Source organism: Octodon degus, unplaced genomic scaffold (assembly GCF_000260255.1).
Source record: "Octodon degus isolate 3935 unplaced genomic scaffold, OctDeg1.0 scaffold00005, whole genome shotgun sequence".
Classification (NCBI taxonomy): domain Eukaryota; kingdom Metazoa; phylum Chordata; class Mammalia; order Rodentia; family Octodontidae; genus Octodon; species Octodon degus.
Window position 1 is genome coordinate 12,207,556 of NW_004524581.1, and position 18,005 is coordinate 12,225,560.

Here is an 18,005-nt window from a genome sequence, read left to right on the forward strand (position 1 = left end):
AAAAGGAGGAGGAGGAAGAGGAGGAGGAGATTACATCTGCTGGAATATAAAATAGGTAGAATTCTTGGAGTCATTGATATAAGCAAAGACTTTATTATCAAAACCCCAACTGCATAGGAACTATTACAAAGAATCAACAAGTAGGATATCATCTTATTAAAAAGGTTTTGCACAGCAAGAAAAACCACCAACAGAGTGAAGAGACAACCCACAACATGGGAAAAAAATATTGCCAGCTTTTCTTCATACAAAAGCTTATTATCTAGAATAAAGAACTCAAAAAAATCAGATCCCCCCAAATTTAAAGACCCAATCCAAATGTAGAATAGATACTTCTCTGATGGAGAAATGGAAATGACAATATGAAAAAATGTTCAACATAATTGATCATTCTCAAAATGCAAATTAAAATAACACTGAGATTCCATTTCACCCTGGAAAAAATAGCTATTATCAAAAAATCAACCACTAACAAATGATGACAGGGCTGTGGGGGAAAAGGAACCCTTTTCCCCTGATGCTGGGAGTGTGGAGTGGTGCAATCACTGTGGAAATCAGTGTGGAGATTCCTCAAAAATACTAGGACTAGAGGTTCTATTTGGCCCAGCTGTCCCCCTTCTGGGTATCTTCCTGAAAGAATTAAAAGCATCATACCACAGTGGTATATGCACACCCATCTTTACAGTGGCACAGCTTATAATAGCCAAATCTAGGAACATTATTTTATTTTTTTATTTTTTTGGGGGGAACCAGGGATTGAACTCAGGCCCTTGCACTTGCCAAGGAAGTGCTTATTCCACTGAGCCATCTCCCCGGCCCCTAGGAACATTATTTTAAGGAAGAAATTAAAGCAATGTATTAGAACAAGACTTCATTTTTATAAAACCAAAATAAAATATTTCTTAGTAAAATACAAGTAGATAAATGGAAAAAATGGTCTTATAGATAGCACAAAGGCTTTGATATTTATGACATTAATTATTTTTATGAATTCATTTTAAGAGCACTAGAATTACCAAGTTACCTAGGCAGTACAGTTACTTAACTAATTTAACTAATTATACCGCACATTTGGAAAGACACTTTTAATTCTGAGTGCTTTCACAGAAAGCTTCACAATAACTTGATGAAAATAGAAAGAGGAGAAAGCAAACTCTTCAGTAAATGGCAGTGTTAGAACTGATTTACTATATCACAAAAGTAAATTCCAAGTGGCTCAAGGAGTAGAATGTGAGATTTGCACCTTGCAAAGAAAAAAGAAATTGCATCGAAACTAAAAGCTTTGAAGAGTGCCACTAACTCTAGTCTTGTTGTTGTTTTTAATAATGGAAAAAGTCTTTTCAATGGGTGATATATATTCATACCATGAAATTCCTTATAGGAGTGTAAGTTATATCCAAATGTAGTTCAACTTTAGTAATTCTCAGGGCAATAATGTACATAAAAGGCAAGTTGCAGGGCCCACCAAATAACTCAGTGGATTAAAGCACCTGCAAGCAGGCCCAGGGGCCTGCTCTGCCAACCCCGCCCCCAGGGCGTGCTGAGACTGTGATTGAGACTGGGCGTGATGCACATGTTTGTAATCCCAGCACTTGAGAGGCTGTAAACAGGAGAATCACTACAAGTCTGATCTAGTAGTGAGACCCTGAACACCCTGTAAACCCTTCCCTAAAATTAAAAAAAAAAAAAAAACGTAGGTGATTATATATAGTGGAGCCACTTAGATGAAGTCTAAATACATGTAAAACCATACTATATTTAATTATCAAATACTCTATAGTAAATTACTGCAAGGGGGCTTAAAACAATAATAATTGAATATAATTTTGTATTTGTGTGGATTGAAGATTCAGAAACAGCTTAGTTAAGCAGCTTGGCATTGAATGATGTTGCAGTCCCATGTCAGCTAGGGCTACAGTCATCTGAAGCTTGACTACAACTGGAGAATCTGATTTGAGGTGCTTCACTAGTGTGGATGACACATTAGAGCTGCATTTGGTGGAGGCATCAGTTCTTCATGTAGGCTTCTCCACAGGGCTATAAGATTATTGTTACGATGACTAGATTTCCCCCAGAACAAGTACATAAGCCAAGAGACTGGAACAGAAGCCACAAAGTCTTGTGACGTACCTTGGAAGTTACACACCATCACCTCTCCTGTTTCTCATGGTTGTACAAACCAACCCTGATTGGATATGGAGTGTGACTCTACAAAGGCATGAATACACCTGACAAGAGGACCATCATAGATAGCTGTTTTGGAGGCAAGCTATCCCAACACTATATCGGTAGTGTGCACGCACACATATGTATCTGTTGCCTGCATCCATGTGTACATTTATGTTTATGTTACAGGTGGGAATGACAAGCACCAACCACCACCTTCAGGGCAGTCATTTCCTGTAGAAAAAGAAAGGTCACCCTGTTTCAGTGTGGTTAATTGGACCACAGCAATATGCTGTAATGAAGTAAGGACTCTAATTACAGTGTGTTTGGTAGAAGAAAGAGGTCTTGGTGACCTGGGCTAAAATAGTGACGGTACGGAAATTTGGAGGGATTCAAGATGTTTTTTAAAATAGGAAAAAAGATGTGAAGATTGATTAGACTTAAGATATGTTAAGTTGGGATTCTAAAAATAGTCCAAGATACTAGGTAATTTTCTGGCTTGAGAAGAAATTAAATATTGGTAGTGTTATTGATTGAGATTATGGATGATTAGGAGAAAATGAATTGAATCTTAGGGGTTTTTTGACAATTGAATATATTTGGATATCATCAGTGAACATGGTTGTTGATTCTTTGGCAGGATATAAGATTGTTTATACAGTACATGGAAAGGTACAGACACTTAGGACAAAGCACTTAGAATCTTAAAAGGGATAGACGAAGAATGTGTACCCATAAAGGAAAATTGGAAGGTCTAGACTGAAAAGTAGAAGAACAAGGAAAGTGCAGCATCAGAGAAGCCAAAGGGGAAGTTTTTTTATCGAGTGAGAGAATAGTTAACATCATTAGGTCCTTATAAAATAGCAAGTTAAAAGCTACAATTCCCTCAGGAGTTAGCAGCCTAATGTCCCACGTAACCTAAAAGAAATGATTTTCTAGTCAAATAATAAGATCCAAATTATACTAGCTAGAACTGTGTGATTTTAGAAATATTATCTTGCTGAGTAACTCAATAAGACAAGAGCAGTAAACATTCTAAAACTGATTATATTGCACTCCTATATATAATAATGTACTAATTAAAATTCCTGCTGTGTCTAAGTAATTGTGAGTGTGTTAGGAAAAAATGTAATTGAAATTTGCTCATATTCTGTGAATACTAAAATCATCAAAACTATATCAAACTTAAAAGTAATAAACAATTTGAAAACTCAAATAAAAAAAAAAAGAAATATTATCTAACCTTGTTGGACTTTGTCATTCTTAGTTGTGCAAAGAAAAAGAATGTATTATGTCTTTGGCCCTTAGCATTAAAATTATATGTCATTACATTTTTGATGCAGAATATTACCAGAAGAATAGCGGTGTGGAGAAAAAGACAATAACAAGATTATAAGTCTTTGCAATAATTTATCATATAAAGTTCACTTTCATGTAGTTTTACAGGTAACACCCTATATGTACTTCCTTATTTTACCAATTTCTTTTTGTCCCCCACTCCCTTTGTTTTTTTTAAAACAGGATTTCACTATGTAGTCCAGGATGACCTCAAACTCACAAAGATCCATCCTCCTGCCTCAGCCTCCCCAGTGCTAAGATTACAGGCATGTGCCACCACAGCTGGACCAGTTTCTCTTAAAAAATCCTCAAGATACAGTTCTGTTCATGAGGTGATACATTTTTACAGAGATTTTTACCCATTATTTTAAACACTCACCAAACCTTCTTGATGTTTCTTACAAGCATTTTTTAAACACTTGACCATGTAACAAGCATTTGTTGTTTGTGACTATTTTTTCTTTTTCTGTCCGTTTTCTTTTCTTTTCCGGAGACAGGGTCTCACTACAGTGCCTCTCATGCTGGCTTTGAACTCATGGGCTCCCATGAGCCTCTTTCCTCAGCCTCCCAAGTACATTGGACAACAAGTGTGTACCGCTATCCTTAGGCTTGATGACTATTATTTTCAAAGGTGTGCTACCAGATTTTTATTAGTATATGTTTGTGATATATAATAATGGCATCCATTTGGGGAATTGGTACATATACCTGTGATAGCTTGATCATTTCAGCCTCCTCCCCTGCTCTCCCTTCTTCACAGTCTGCCTCCCTATTTCCTACCACAGCTCCTTTGTTTTGCTCTTTAAATTATTTATATTTTGGGGGTTTTTTCACTTAACATTATGGTCTCAAGCTCCATCTGTTTTCCTGCAAATACTCAAGTTTATCCTTCAATACTTCAATTTATCCTTATAAATTTGAGTATTTATAAAGGGGTAGTATTACATTGTGTTATATATAACATATTTTCTTTATCCTTTCATCTGCTGATGGATAGCTAGGCTATTTCCATAATGTAGCTGTTGTCCTACTATAAAGATGGATATGTGTGCATCATTGTAATACAATGACTTTAACTTTTTGTGAAGAACCCAGGAGGGGTAGAGCTGGATTTCTCAATTTTTTTCTTATTCTTTTCTTTTCTTTTCCTTTTTTTTTTTTTTTTTGAATTTAGGACAGGGTGTACAGGGTCTCACTACATATATTGGACTCATAGTGATTCTCCTGTTTTCAGCCTCCCAAGTGCTGGGATTACTGGTATGTACCACCACACCCAGTCTCAATTGCCATCTCAGCACGCCCCAGGGGTGGTGCCAGCACAGCATGCTGGGGATCGAATCCTGGCCACTGCGCTCTGCCAAAGCAGGTGCTTTAGTCCACTGAGACAGGGATCAAGACACCTCTTTCTGTCTCTTTAGGATGGTGCTAATCCAATCAATGTGCTGATCCAGCAATTACCCTCTTTTAATTCCAGAATTCCATTGTGAATCTATCCCATACTCTAAGTTCAGCCACCTCCTAAAAAACTCTATGAGTGCATGAGGCTGTGGGAGAACATCTAGACATAAACTGTTACTCTGAGTCAAATGGAATTTCTACTTATACTTTTTAAAAATATCTCCGTACTGCCAGGGAGATAGCTCAGCAACTTAAATGCCTGCCTGGCAAATGCAAGGTCCTGAGTTCAATTCCCAGTACCAAAACAAAGAAACAAACTTCCATACTAATTTCCGTAGGTGTTTTACTGGGAACATGTCCTCTAACTATATAGGAAGGGTTTCTTTTCCCCTACATCTTCATCAATATTTGTTGTTTTTTGTGTTTATGATGGTAGCAATTCTCACTGGAGTAACATGAATCTTGATGTTTGACTTGCTTTTCTTTAATGGTCAAAGATGCTAAATATTTTTGAAATATTTAATGAACATTTACACTTCATTAAGAAGTGTTTATTCATTCCAATTGTACATTTTTTGAATGATTCTGTTGTTTGGAGATAGTCTTTTTTAGTTCATTATATATTTTGGGTATTAGTCCTCTGCTGGAGTAGCTTGAAAATCCTTTTACCATTCTGTAGATTGGGTCTTCATTGTTGATTGTTTCCTTTGCAGGGCCAAAGCTTTTTAATGTGGTACAATCCTATTTGTAATTCTTGATATTATTTTTTATGTGACTGGAATTCTATTCAGAAAATCCTTGCCTATGTCTGTGTCTTCAGGTGCTTTATCTATTTTATTTTCCACCAGACAGTGTTTTTGTATCTGGGTTTTTGATGCCTAACAGACAGGAGGGAGCCTGGAAACATTCTGCTTGTAGATAACACGTTGTCCCAGCACCATTTGTTAAAGAGAAGCACCTTTACTCCAGCACTGACTTTTAGCACCTTTATCGAAGATCAGATGCTCAAAGCTACGTGGGGCTGTTTCTGTGTCTCCTGTTCTGTTCCACAGGGCTACATATCTGCTTCTGTGCCAGTACCATACCATCTCTTGTTCTAGAATTTGGAGTCTGAGACTGTAGTAGCTCTTGCTTTGCTTTTTTTTTTTTTTTTTACACAGAGTCTCACTATGTAATTCAGGCTGACCCTGAACTCATTGTATAGCCAGTTTGGCCTTGAATTTTCAGTGACCCTCCTGCCTTAGCTTCCCTAGTGCTGGGATTACAGATGTGTGCCACTACATCCAGCTCTTTTTGCCAAGGATTGCTTTGGCTTCAGGGTTGCCTCTGGATCCATATAAATTTTAGAATTGCTTTTTCTACTTCTATGTAGAATGCTGTTGGTGTTTTGGTTGCAGTTGCATTAACTTCATTATCATTTTTAGTAATATGCCATTTTGACTATTGATTCTGCCTATCCAGGAACAGGAGATGTCATTTTGCTTTCTAATGGCCTCTTCCAATCTCTCTCTTCAGATTACATTACTTTTTGTTATAAAGGTCTTTCATTTCCTTTGTCAGATTACTCGTAGGTAGTTCATTTTTCTTTTTTTAGGCTACCGTAAATGGGGTTAGTTTTCAGTTTCTTTCTTGGTAAGTTCATTGTTGAGTTTATGTGTTGGTTTTATATTGTGCCACCTTGTTCAATTTGTTTACTAGCTCTTAGAGTCTTCTAGTGAAGATTTTTGGGTCTTTGTAAAGAATCATATTGTCTGTGGATAAAGATAGTTTGGCTTCTTTTTTTCTCCTTTTGTGTTCCTTTTATTTCCTTTTCTTGCCTGATTAATGTTGCTGAAGTCTCACATATTATTTTGAACAAGAGTGGTGAGACTGGACATTCTCATCTTGTTCTGATTTTAGAGGGAATGGTTTTAGTTTTTCTATATTTAGTAAATTGACAGTGGGTTTGGAATAAATAGCTTTTATAGTGTGAGGTAAAGTCCTTCTGTACCACTAATGGCAAGCCTGTTATAGACCAAGTGTCCAAACTGCAACCTCAAACCCACTTGTTGCACAGTGCCAATATTGCATTAAACTGGAATACTGGAATACTGAGGCTTTAGTTTAGAAAAACAATTCATACATGAACATCTTTTGTCTTAAAAGATACAAACAGTTTTTTATTGAAAGATAAGAGTTTGTATTTTGTGTGCTTTTTTCTTTTTTAAATATATTTAGTACAAAGTCTTCAGGGTCTCACTATACAAATCAGACTGGTAGTGATCCTCCTGTTTTCAGCCTCCCGAGCACTGGGATTACAGGTGTGCGCCACCCCGTCCAGTCTTAGTCCCATCTCAGTGCACCCCGTGGGCAGGGCTGGCATGGCGTGCTGGAGATTGAACCCTGGTCATTAAGCCTGCCTAAGCAGGTGCTTTAGTCTACTGAGCTATCTGGCCAGCCTCTGGTGTGCTTTTGCACAATTAATATGCTCTTTGCTCTTGTGTGCATGCTGATAACGTGTCAAACTTTGGTTCATACTTCTTTTATTTGAAGCAACACATGCAGCACTCAGGTCATCTATTAGTCTGTTTCTTATGTCGGATTTGATATAATTCAAAGCTGAAAACAGTTGCTCACAAGCATAAGATGATCCATGCAATGAAGAAAAACAATCCCAAGTGCTTTCACTGGCTTAAAACTGTATGACAGATAATGCCACACTTTAAGGAGTTCATTTTCATGTCCTTTGTCCTTCCATCACACTATATATTCTCAAGTGTTGCATGCAGGCCATAGAATTTATTTTTCCATGTAGAGCTTTTGTGAAATTCTAATAGCTCCATTTCCAGATTTCCAAAATCTAACCAGCATAAGCAGGAAAGATCAAGCTCTTCAAATTTGGCTTTATCTGGAAAAGTAAGAAAACAGGGTTGTCTCTATCTTATAGAACTGTAAAAATCTGTTACTAAAATTCTCCTTTTCAGCTGCTAACATGCTAGAAAATTCCTTGTAGATTTCTTGATGGCTTGTGAGATTGTCTGCAAATGTTGTAGAACCTCCTAAATGCATTTTTAGATTTGGAAAGTATTTTAGCTGCCCACTTTCAAGGTCTCTATCAAAAACCTGGAGTTTTCTCTCAAGCGTTTTGATACCATAAAACACCCTTTTGCTGCTTTCCCTTACCTTGTCATTTTTGTTCAGTACATTGAAATGTAAAATACATGAGCTTGTTAAACCAGGCCATGTCAGTGAGCTTTGGATATCCCTGCCTTCTTTCATTTATAAGCAGCATAATTTCATCCAGTTAGGCTACAAATCTCTCCAGGACTTGTCCTCTACTCAGCCACCAGACATTATTGTACATAAGTAAAGCATTATACTATTCCTGAACCTCATCAAGAAGTACTTGAAGTTGTCAAAAATTAATACCACGGGACATGATATAATTCACCATCTTCTTCACTGTAATCATTTTTTGTTGTTCAAGACTTGGAGTCTACAAAAACACAATTTTTTAAAATATAAATGAAGGTCTCAATACAAATCTATCCCTATACAAAAAATAGCTAATGCTATTAATTAACACTGGGGAGATAGCTTGGAGGTCTAAGCACCTGCCTGGCAAGCATAAGGACCTGGGTTTGATCCCTGGTACTGCATGCTATGCTGGCCCAGGTACCCAAGGCACACTGCTGTCCTGGCCACTAAAATCAGGAGAGGTGGCACACACCTGTAATCCCAGTGCTGGAGATGATGAGCCAGGAGGATCACTATGAGACCCTGTATTAATTAATTAATTTAAAAAATTTAAAAAGAATTGGATATTTCCTTAATCAACAATCTATGGCAGCGGGCCAGCCTGATAGCTCAGTGGACTAAAGCACCTGCTTAGGCAGAACACAGTGGCTGGGGTTGGTGTGTGTGCTGGCCCCGCCCGCAGGGGGCACTGAAAGGGTGATTGAAACTGGGTATGGTGGTGCACGCCTGTAATCCCAGTGTTTGGGAGGCTGAAGACAGGAGAATCACTGCATCTGATCTACCTAGCGAGACCCTGTAGACCTTGTAAACCTTGTCCTAAATACAGAAGAAAAAAAAAAAAAAATCTATGGCAGTGATTCTCAGTGAGGCTTCCTTCTGAATTTGCTGGCCACCAACACAATGGGGTAATATTCCTTCAATCATCAGCTTTGAAAAAGTAATCTGAATGCATTTCCTATCTTGTAGGTGCTTCTACTAAAATCTCAGCCAGTCTAAACAAGCATATATATCCTTGTCTTGTTTTCATAAATTCTTCATCAACAACTAAATATGCTGCAGATTCAAATATGCCAGGGAAATAGCACAACATTGAAAGAATCTCAGTCTCTTAATTAGAGCATTTCTTTTTTTTTTTTTTTTTCTGTGTTTTAGGTCAGGGTCTTCAGGGTCTCACTACATAGATCAGACTCATAGTGAGCCTCCTGTTTACAGCCTCCCAAGTGCTGGGATTACAGGCACGCGCCACCATGCCTCGTCTCCATCACAGTCTCAGTGCACCCCAGGGGTGGGTCCAGCACGGCATGCTGGGAATCATACCCCAGCCACTGTGCTCTGCCTGAGCAGGCGCTTTAGTCCTCTGAACTATGAGGCCATCCCTTAGAACATCTCTTAGCTAAATCCTAAATATTAAGTTTCAGTTTTTCGTAATAAAATTCAAAGCTAAAATCTTGTGTCAATAAACATGAATATGTTAAAACTCACAGCCACTCCACGGAGATAAGTATCTACCTACCTGTCTGTCTTCTGTCCATCCGTCCATGCATTAGCAGGATGCCAACTGCCTATGCAAAAACTGGACAAGTCAAAGCTAATGAGTGCCAGCTTGAGACATCAACATTTGGTGCCACTGCTCTTCTCTGACCATGCTCTTGGCCCCAATGTACCCTGTTATCTGTTACACAGCTGTGGGGACAATGCTGGGATGGCTTGGGTCACATGCCAACAGAGCGCCCTGCATGCCCACTGCAGCACACATGCCATAGGTTCACTACCACTGTTCTATACCTATTCTTATCGGGGTTAGGTTTTGTTTATTGTTGTTTGTTTTTGTCATGAATGGATGTTGAATTTTGTCAGAGTCTTTTTCTGAATCCATTGTGATGATCATTGGCTTTTATCTTTCTATTTATATGGTATATTGCATTTATTGGTTTGTGTGCATTTTGCCATTCTTTCTTCCTTGGGATAAAGTCAACTTGGTCATGTTATATGAGCTCTTTAATAGTTTCATTCTATTTGCAAGTATCTTGTTGAGGATTTTCATATCTATATTAATTAAGGATATTGGCCTGTACTTTTTTGTTGAGTCTTTGTCAGTTTTGGTGTCAGGGCAATGCTAAGGAATGAGTTTAGCAGTGTCTGTTTCCTTTTAATCTCAAGGAAAAGTTTGAGAATTATTAATTCTTCTGTGAAGTTCTGGTAAAATTCAACTATGATTTCATCAAGACCTGGGCTTTCCTTAGATGGTAAAATTTTTGTTATTGCCTCAATTTTAGTTGCCTGTTATTGGTATATTCGGGACTTTTATATTTTCTTGGTTCATTTGGTAAGTCATATGTGTCTAGGAATTTCATCCCTTTCTTCTAGATTCTCCAATTAAAAAAATAGATTCTCCAATTTATGAGAATATAAGTTTGGAAAATAATTTATTATAATCCTTTGGGTTTCATTGATGTGTGTTGTGATTTCACCTCCTTCATTTTTAATTGCATTGATATGGGTTCTTTCTTTCCTTCTTTTGGTAAGTTTGACTAAGGATTTATCAGTCTTTTTTTTTTTTTATCAATCTTGTTTATCCTTTCAAAGAAACTCTGAATCATTGATCCTTTGTAATTTTTTTTAGTCTTAATTCTATTGATTTCCACTCTGATCTTTGTGATTTCTCTCCTTTTGCAAGTTTTGCATTTGGATTGCTTTTGTTTTTCTAGGATCTTAAGTTGTATCATTAGGTTATTTATTTAGGATTGTTCTATTTTTATAGTTTAGGCATTTACCGCTATAAACTTCCCTGTTATCTGCATCTCTTTGCATAGTTTCTGTCATTTATTTTACTGTTGATTTCTAGCTTCATTCAGTTATATTCTAGTAACATTCAAGAGATTATTTCAATTCTTTTGTATTTATCTGAGCAGGTTTTATGGCTTAAGATGTAATCTATTTTAGAGAAACTTCCATGCACTTCTGATAAAAGTGTGTATTATGCTCTTGTTGGATGAAACAGTGTAAATGTCTGTAAAGCTCATTTGTTCAATAATGTGGCTCAAATCTGATATTTTGGGCAGGCGAGATAGCTCAGTGGACTAAGTGCCTGCATAGGCAAGCACAGGGACTGGACTTCGATCCCTGGCATCACATACCTCGTCAGCCCCGCCCCTGGGCATGCAGAGCCCACCACCGAGACTGGGTGGTGGTATCTGCCTGTAATCCCAGTGCCGGGGAGGCTTAAAACAGGAAGATTACTACAAATCTGAGCTGTGTAGTGAGACCCTGTATCAGATACATTAAAAAAAAAAAAATCTGGTATTTCTTTCTTGCTTATTTTTGGTCTAATTGACCTGTTTGTGTGATTGGGGTATTGAAATCCCTCACTATGATTGTATACTGGTGTCTACTGGTGTACTCATCTTGTTATATCAAACAGCTTTTGTTCCATGAAATTAGGTACACATATTCAGTGTGTATTCACTGAATATGATAATGTATTCACAATTATCTCTTCTTGTTGAATTGTTCTCTTTACCAGTAGTGACTTTCTTGGCTCTTCTGATCAGTATTGGCTGGAGGTCCACTTTGTCTGAAATTAGGATGGCTACTCCTGCTTGTTTTGGGGCTCCAGCTGCATGCCTATAGTCTTCTACCCTTTCAGTCATTGTTTTTCTTTTTGGTTGAGGTGTGGTTTCTTTGTAGCAAATATATAGTGATAGTTTGTTTATTGACCAGATCTGTCAGTCTTTGTCTTTTGATTGGGGACTTAAGACTATTGACACTGAAAGTTATTATTGTAAGGTGTTTACTGAGTCCTTTATATTATTTTTCCATTGCTGATTCTTCTGGGGGGCTTTCCTATAAATTCTCTCTCAGCTTTTTAGGCTCTTTGCCTTCACTCTGCATTTAGTATTTCCAGCAGTGCTGTTTGGTGGTCTTTAATTTCCTTAGATTATCTTTGTCATGGAAAGTTTTTATTCCTTCATTAATTTGGAAGGATAATTTTGGAGGTTATAGCAATCAGGTTGGCAATTACTTTCTTTTAGGGCTTGAAAAAAACATAACTCTAAGTACTCATCTTTAAGGCTTGTCTTGAGAAGTGTGCTGTTGTTATGGTAGACCTGCCTTTGTCAGTTACTTAATGCTTTTCTCTAATGGCTTTTAATATTCTCTCTCTGTTCTGATTTCTGGGATATGATATGGAGAGGTCATTTTCTGGTTGTGCCTGTCTGGTGCTCTCACTGCCTCATTTTCCTGGGTAGCCACTTTAATCGCTAGATTTCACAGTTTTCTGCAATGAGTTCAATGAATACATTTTTAATACTTCTAATTTTCTTCTCCAGCCCTTCCTTGACATTGCTAACTTCTAGGGTTTTTTAGACGCTCTAGGACCCATTGAGCCAACCTCCTATGGTTTCTTAAAGTTTTTAGACTATCACTGAGGTGATAGAATATTACTTCATTCTTATCCTTAAGTTCTAATGTTCTGTTCTCTGATTAATCGTGTCTGCTAGTATGACTTTCCATTGTGTTTTTATTTCCAGGATTTCTGCTGCTTTTTTTTTATCATCTATAATTCTTTAATAAAGTGATCGTTCATGTCCTGCATTGTCTTTTTTAATCATTCAGCTGTTTATTAGTATTAAGCTTTTTTTTTTTTTTTTCTATATTTAGCACAGGGTCTACAGGATCTCACTACATAGATCAGACATGTAGTGATTCTCCTGTTTTCAGCCTCCCAAGTGCTGGGATTACAGGTGCATGCCACCACACCCCGTCTACTATTAAGCTTATTAATTGAATCTTTTATCTGCTTATTTACCCCCCCCTTTGAGTTCATTGAACATCATAGTAATTTCTTCATGAATATATTTGTGTCTTCTTTGATCTCGTCAAACATTCAACTCCTCATGTTTTGTTTCAGTCTGGAAATTCCTTCCCTTCCGTGTGAGAGACAGTAGCTGTGGGAGAGTTTTTGGAGGCCTCTTGATGACTTACTTTCTTATATTTCTAGTGTATTTGTGTTAAGGATTGTAGATGAATTAGGATAGAAAACTGCCACTCCTGGGAGATCTCTTTAGTTAGTGCATGCCTCCCTGTGGAGTGACCTTGGCTTTAGTTAAGTTCTTGCTGTTCACCTATTCAGCCTACTCAGCATGGGATCAGTCTCAGTGTCTCTGCTCCTGCAGAACTCTGGCTGAGCACACCATGCCACACGGTCTGTGCAGGACATTCTTCTCTGGTTTTCTGCACCATACCTCTTCCAAATTTGTAAGAAATAGTTCTTATTTGATATAACTTATTCTTGGTCATGGGGTCTGGATCCCAAAGTCCACTCTTTTTATTCAGCTGACACCAGAATAAGGAGGTGTACTCTGGTTTCTCTTCAGATCATAGAAATCTTTCAGCTTTTACTAAACATTTCCCTGGACAGAGTAAGAAGGTGCAGCCTGCCCCACATCAAGACCGCTCATGGGCACTGAGAGTAAGCATGCGGTCTGGCCCTGCATCTGGACTCAACTGGTAGCAGTATTCTTTTACTGGTACCTCAAAGGCATTTAAAAAAAAAAAAATTCCTTAATCCCACATGTTTGTAGTTTCTGAACTACTCTTCCTTGTCTGTACAACTCTGTGACATTTTGTTTTGATGCTAAATCCATTTGTAATATTCTGCCTCCTGGTGCTTCTGTCAGATGCCCTGTAAATTTCAAGTTTTTTTGAAGCACACTGTTGATAAACATATTTAGTTTACAGGGCCGGCCAAACTAGTTGAGCGGATTAAAGTGCCTGCAAGCAGGCACAGGGGAAGGGAAGTTCAATCCCTAGGCCTGCTATGCCAGCCTCACCTCCTGGAGACATACTGAGATGGCGATTGACACAGGGTGTGGTGGCGCATGCCTGTAATTCTAGCACTTGGGAAGCTGTAAACAGAGGAATCACAAGTCCAGTCTAGTAGTAAGACCCTGAACACCCTGTAGACCCTTTCCTAAGATACAGAAAAAAATCCATATTTAGTTTATTTCTTATTTTATTGATAGGGACAAAAAAGCAAAAGATCAAAAATTGCAACCAAAGAGCCACTTAATACAATTTAGAGAATAGTAGCTGACAGTGGTCATTATTGTAAATGTCTTTTGTGACCATGCACTTTAACCACCATTTATTTTATATGTTGTTAAATTTGAGGAGCTTTGGTAATTGTTTTTTCTTTGGTTGCAAACTAAGAAACCTAACATTTATCTTACAATCTACTGTGTGGGAAAGAAGGAGACCTGGAGGATTTTTCAAAGAAATATTAAAATAAAGTTTTGTCAGTGCAAAAGTATGCTACTCCATGTGGAGTTGCTCAGAGCTCTCATCTGTCATTCCTTTGAAAGGCTTCGTGTTTTTTTTAAAGGAAGAAGTTAAACTGGATGCAGAAGACCTTCATTTTCCCTGTTGACTTTGTCTCAGTTATTTTAAAACAGTAATTCCAAGGCACTTACCTGAGAAAATGATGTTTTTGTGAAACCTTCTAAATGTTAGGTGTTTAATAATCAAAGATTCCTATCTTTTACTTAAATTTATTTTTGTCTTTCTTGAGATTAGTGTTTGTATTCATTACATATAGAAAATACAGTAAAAATATATCAGATAAGTTAATCATGTGGAAGGATAGCCCAATCAAACGGCCCACTGAAGAGACAGAAATAGCCACGTATCAGAGGCTCTGAACATTGGATTGATTCCTAAGGATTCTCTTAGGAATCAAAAGGAAAAGGAAAGTGATAAATTTTTTTCAAATATGTTTAAATGTTACAAATTTAGGTTATACACACTGTGGGGTAGTTCATGTTATTTTGAGTTGTTCTTTCATAGAAAGAATAGACTATGCCTTTGGAAGGAAAAATGCAATACAAATTTTGGATGCTACATCTTTTAATTTTTATAGAAAGATTCAGATCATGTATCCATTAAGTAGTAATTGTGATGGGAATTTCTGTCCTGCTATAAACAGCTAGCACAGGGACAGGGTATTTGAAATAACCATTTTCAGACACTGGACCACAGGCAGCACATTGCTGTGATCTACAAGAAAAGAGAGACACAGAAGTGACCCTTGCCTTGCCTCTGCTTGCACTCTGGGGTAGCTTCCAAGTTCCAGCACAAAAGAGAGGGAGAAATAAACCTCATTTTATGAACAAGCAACCCAGCTAAGATGCATGGGACAAAGGTCCAGAGAGGAAAGAACTGTGAAGAGAAAGTCTTCAAGGAATCTGAATTTTTGTTATAAAATAGCAAAAGTTGAGATTTGGCTTTTAGCTAGTCTCAAAAAAATGTTCAAGAGCGTATAAAAGAATTGGTTTTAATTATATCATAGTGAGTCCAAATTGTATAATGGAGCATTTAATTACCAGGCAAGTTGATGTAATATTGTACAATAAATATGAGTTGATTTTCTTGGAGTAAGAGTTTCGCTATTTGCACTACCATGGAAGATGCCGTTTTCTTGGTATTTTTTAAAGCCCTGCATTCCAAGAGACCCTTCCACAGGCTATGGCATCTGGGCCAGCTGTCTGAGGCTCCTTGGTCAAATCTTGCCAAATGGAACCAGGACTTGCACTCACCGATATCAAGAACCCTGCACTGTACCTTAGGAAAGCATCTCCTCCATCTATTCAGATCAGTTTCTTATCCATTTTATCATATCGGACAAAATGAATTATTTTCATCTGTTTGATTGTCCCTAAGCCAGCTCCCAGAATAACATTCAACTAAAGCAAAAGGGCACTTTTAAGCCTTCTTTGTTTTTTTTTTTTTTTGTTTTGTTTTGTTTTTAATTTATGTATTTGGTACAGGGTCTCATTAAGCAGGTCAGACTCACAGTGATCCTCCTGTTTTCAGCCTCCCTCGTGCTGGGATTGCAGGTGTGCGCCACCATGCCCAGTCTCAGTGGCCAGCTCAGAGCATCTGGGGGAGGAGCTGGTGCAGCATGTGATGCTGGGGATTGACCCTGGTCTCTGTGTTTGCCTAAGCAGGTGCTTAGTCCACTGAGCTATGTTGCCAGCTCTTAAAGTTTCTTTAAAAACACTTTGATCCACACTAATAATAATGATAGACATCCATGTAAGAATACATAGTAATGCCATGGCTTTAACTTACCATAAAATCTAACTATCATGTTTGTGGATCTTTCTTATTCAGATGTGACAGTGGTTTATCAAAATGGGTTACCTGTGATATCTGTGAGGCTACCATCCCGGCGTGAACGCTGCCAGTTCACACTCAAACCTATTTCTGACTCTGTTGGTGTGTTTTTACGACAACTGCAAGAAGAGGATCGGGGAATTGACCGAGTCGCAATCTATTCACCAGGTATAATCACCTTTGTTTTTAATTTTCACCTACCTCTCACTTCTCCCAAACTATTGCTAGACAGACACAAACACACGTGTGCTAATGTGCATGCATGCGCGCGTGCGCGTGTGCGCACACACACACACACGCAGGTCATTGCAAAAGAATATCATGCAGTTAACTTTAGAAAATATTTTTTTGGCCTAGCAAGTCACAGGAGAGAAAATGCTTTCTCTCCCAGTGGTTCTCGGGATATAATTGTTATGTTTTAGCAAATGTTTATGCATAGGTAGTCTCATAGCTACTCACATGTACTGCTGTGGGCAAGGATAAGCAATCAGTCATACCTTGTATTATTGAGACCTTTATCTCTACCTTTATGTAGAATAAATTTTTCCAGTAGCTGAGCCATCATCTTTAGAGATATGAAATGTGAGACTTTCTTTGTAGATCTTAGGTTTTTCACCTAAAAATGATTACCAGAGTATATGACAAGGATATAAAATAAGGCACTAAAAATTCCCACTTGATGTGACATCTGTTTAGTTTTTAAGTCACTTAAGTTGGGTTTTTCCCCCCACTTTTCCTTTGAAAAAATTCAAACCTACAGAAAACTTGAAAGACTAATATACTATGTACCCATTACCCTTCACCTAGTCACCAGTTGGCAACGATTGCCCCATCTCTGAGCTTTAAGTATTTATTTCTGTGCTTTAGGTATTTTAAACTCATCCAGAAATATACTTAGTAAACAAGCTTGGTGAGCTTTACTCACCCTCGATCCATCCCTACTGAACTGAGAGTTCATCAGTGACTACCCTGAAAACTAGTTAGAAACACTTGTCTTGTTTTGGTATTTGAAGCTCAGCCAGCTTCTATCACAAACAAGTCTTAAGTCTGTGAGCAGTATTTATTGCACTTGTTCACACAGTTTCAGGAAAAGTATTCTGATAACTCTTAAGACTTGAGGCCTTTTTAAAACCAAAGAGCTTCAGATGATCTAAACTTTGTTCAGCATAAACTGGAGGATAAAGCAAAACGTTAACTGAAATTCAAAAGAGAAGGGATTATTTTAGAAAATCTATGTTAAGAATTACTTTCTCCTCATTATTCTTGAATAATTATGGGCATATAACAGGTTTTATTTAAAATTTTCACAGATGGCGTCCGAGTTGCTGCCTCAACAGGGATAGACCTCCTCCTCCTCGATGACTTCAAGTTGGTCATTAATGACTTAACGTATCATGTACGGCCACCAAAGAGAGGTAAAAAAGGAGCCTTGAGGAGTTCACAGAAATGTAGTAAGGGCTTTTGGGAGCAATGTAATTTTTCCCTGGGTAACTTTGAGAAAGATAGTATTCAAAGGATATGGAAAGTTTTACCTTTCACTTGAGGAACTCATTCAATACATGGCATTAGGCTAGAGTCTAGAGATACTGGAATGCTTTATTATCTGGTATTACTCTGCTTCATATAAATAAGTGTCCTGCTTAAATCAAATCCTCCTTCAAAACAGACTAAAATTCATATTATTTTTATTTTTT

General features: G+C 37.7%; 1 protein-coding gene across 3 annotated transcripts in view; it reads left to right on the plus strand.

Annotated features, from left to right (window-relative positions):
* Nucleotides 1-18,005, plus strand: part of Mcu (mitochondrial calcium uniporter) — a 203,070-nt gene that overhangs the window by 157,088 nt on the left and 27,977 nt on the right. For all 3 annotated transcript variants that reach the window (XM_004623991.2, XM_004623992.2, XM_023718598.1), the window contains 2 exons: nucleotides 16,309-16,479; nucleotides 17,622-17,726. In XM_004623991.2, the coding sequence (XP_004624048.1) occupies nucleotides 16,309-16,479; nucleotides 17,622-17,726 (276 nt within the window). The remainder of the gene's footprint in view (nucleotides 1-16,308; nucleotides 16,480-17,621; nucleotides 17,727-18,005) is intronic.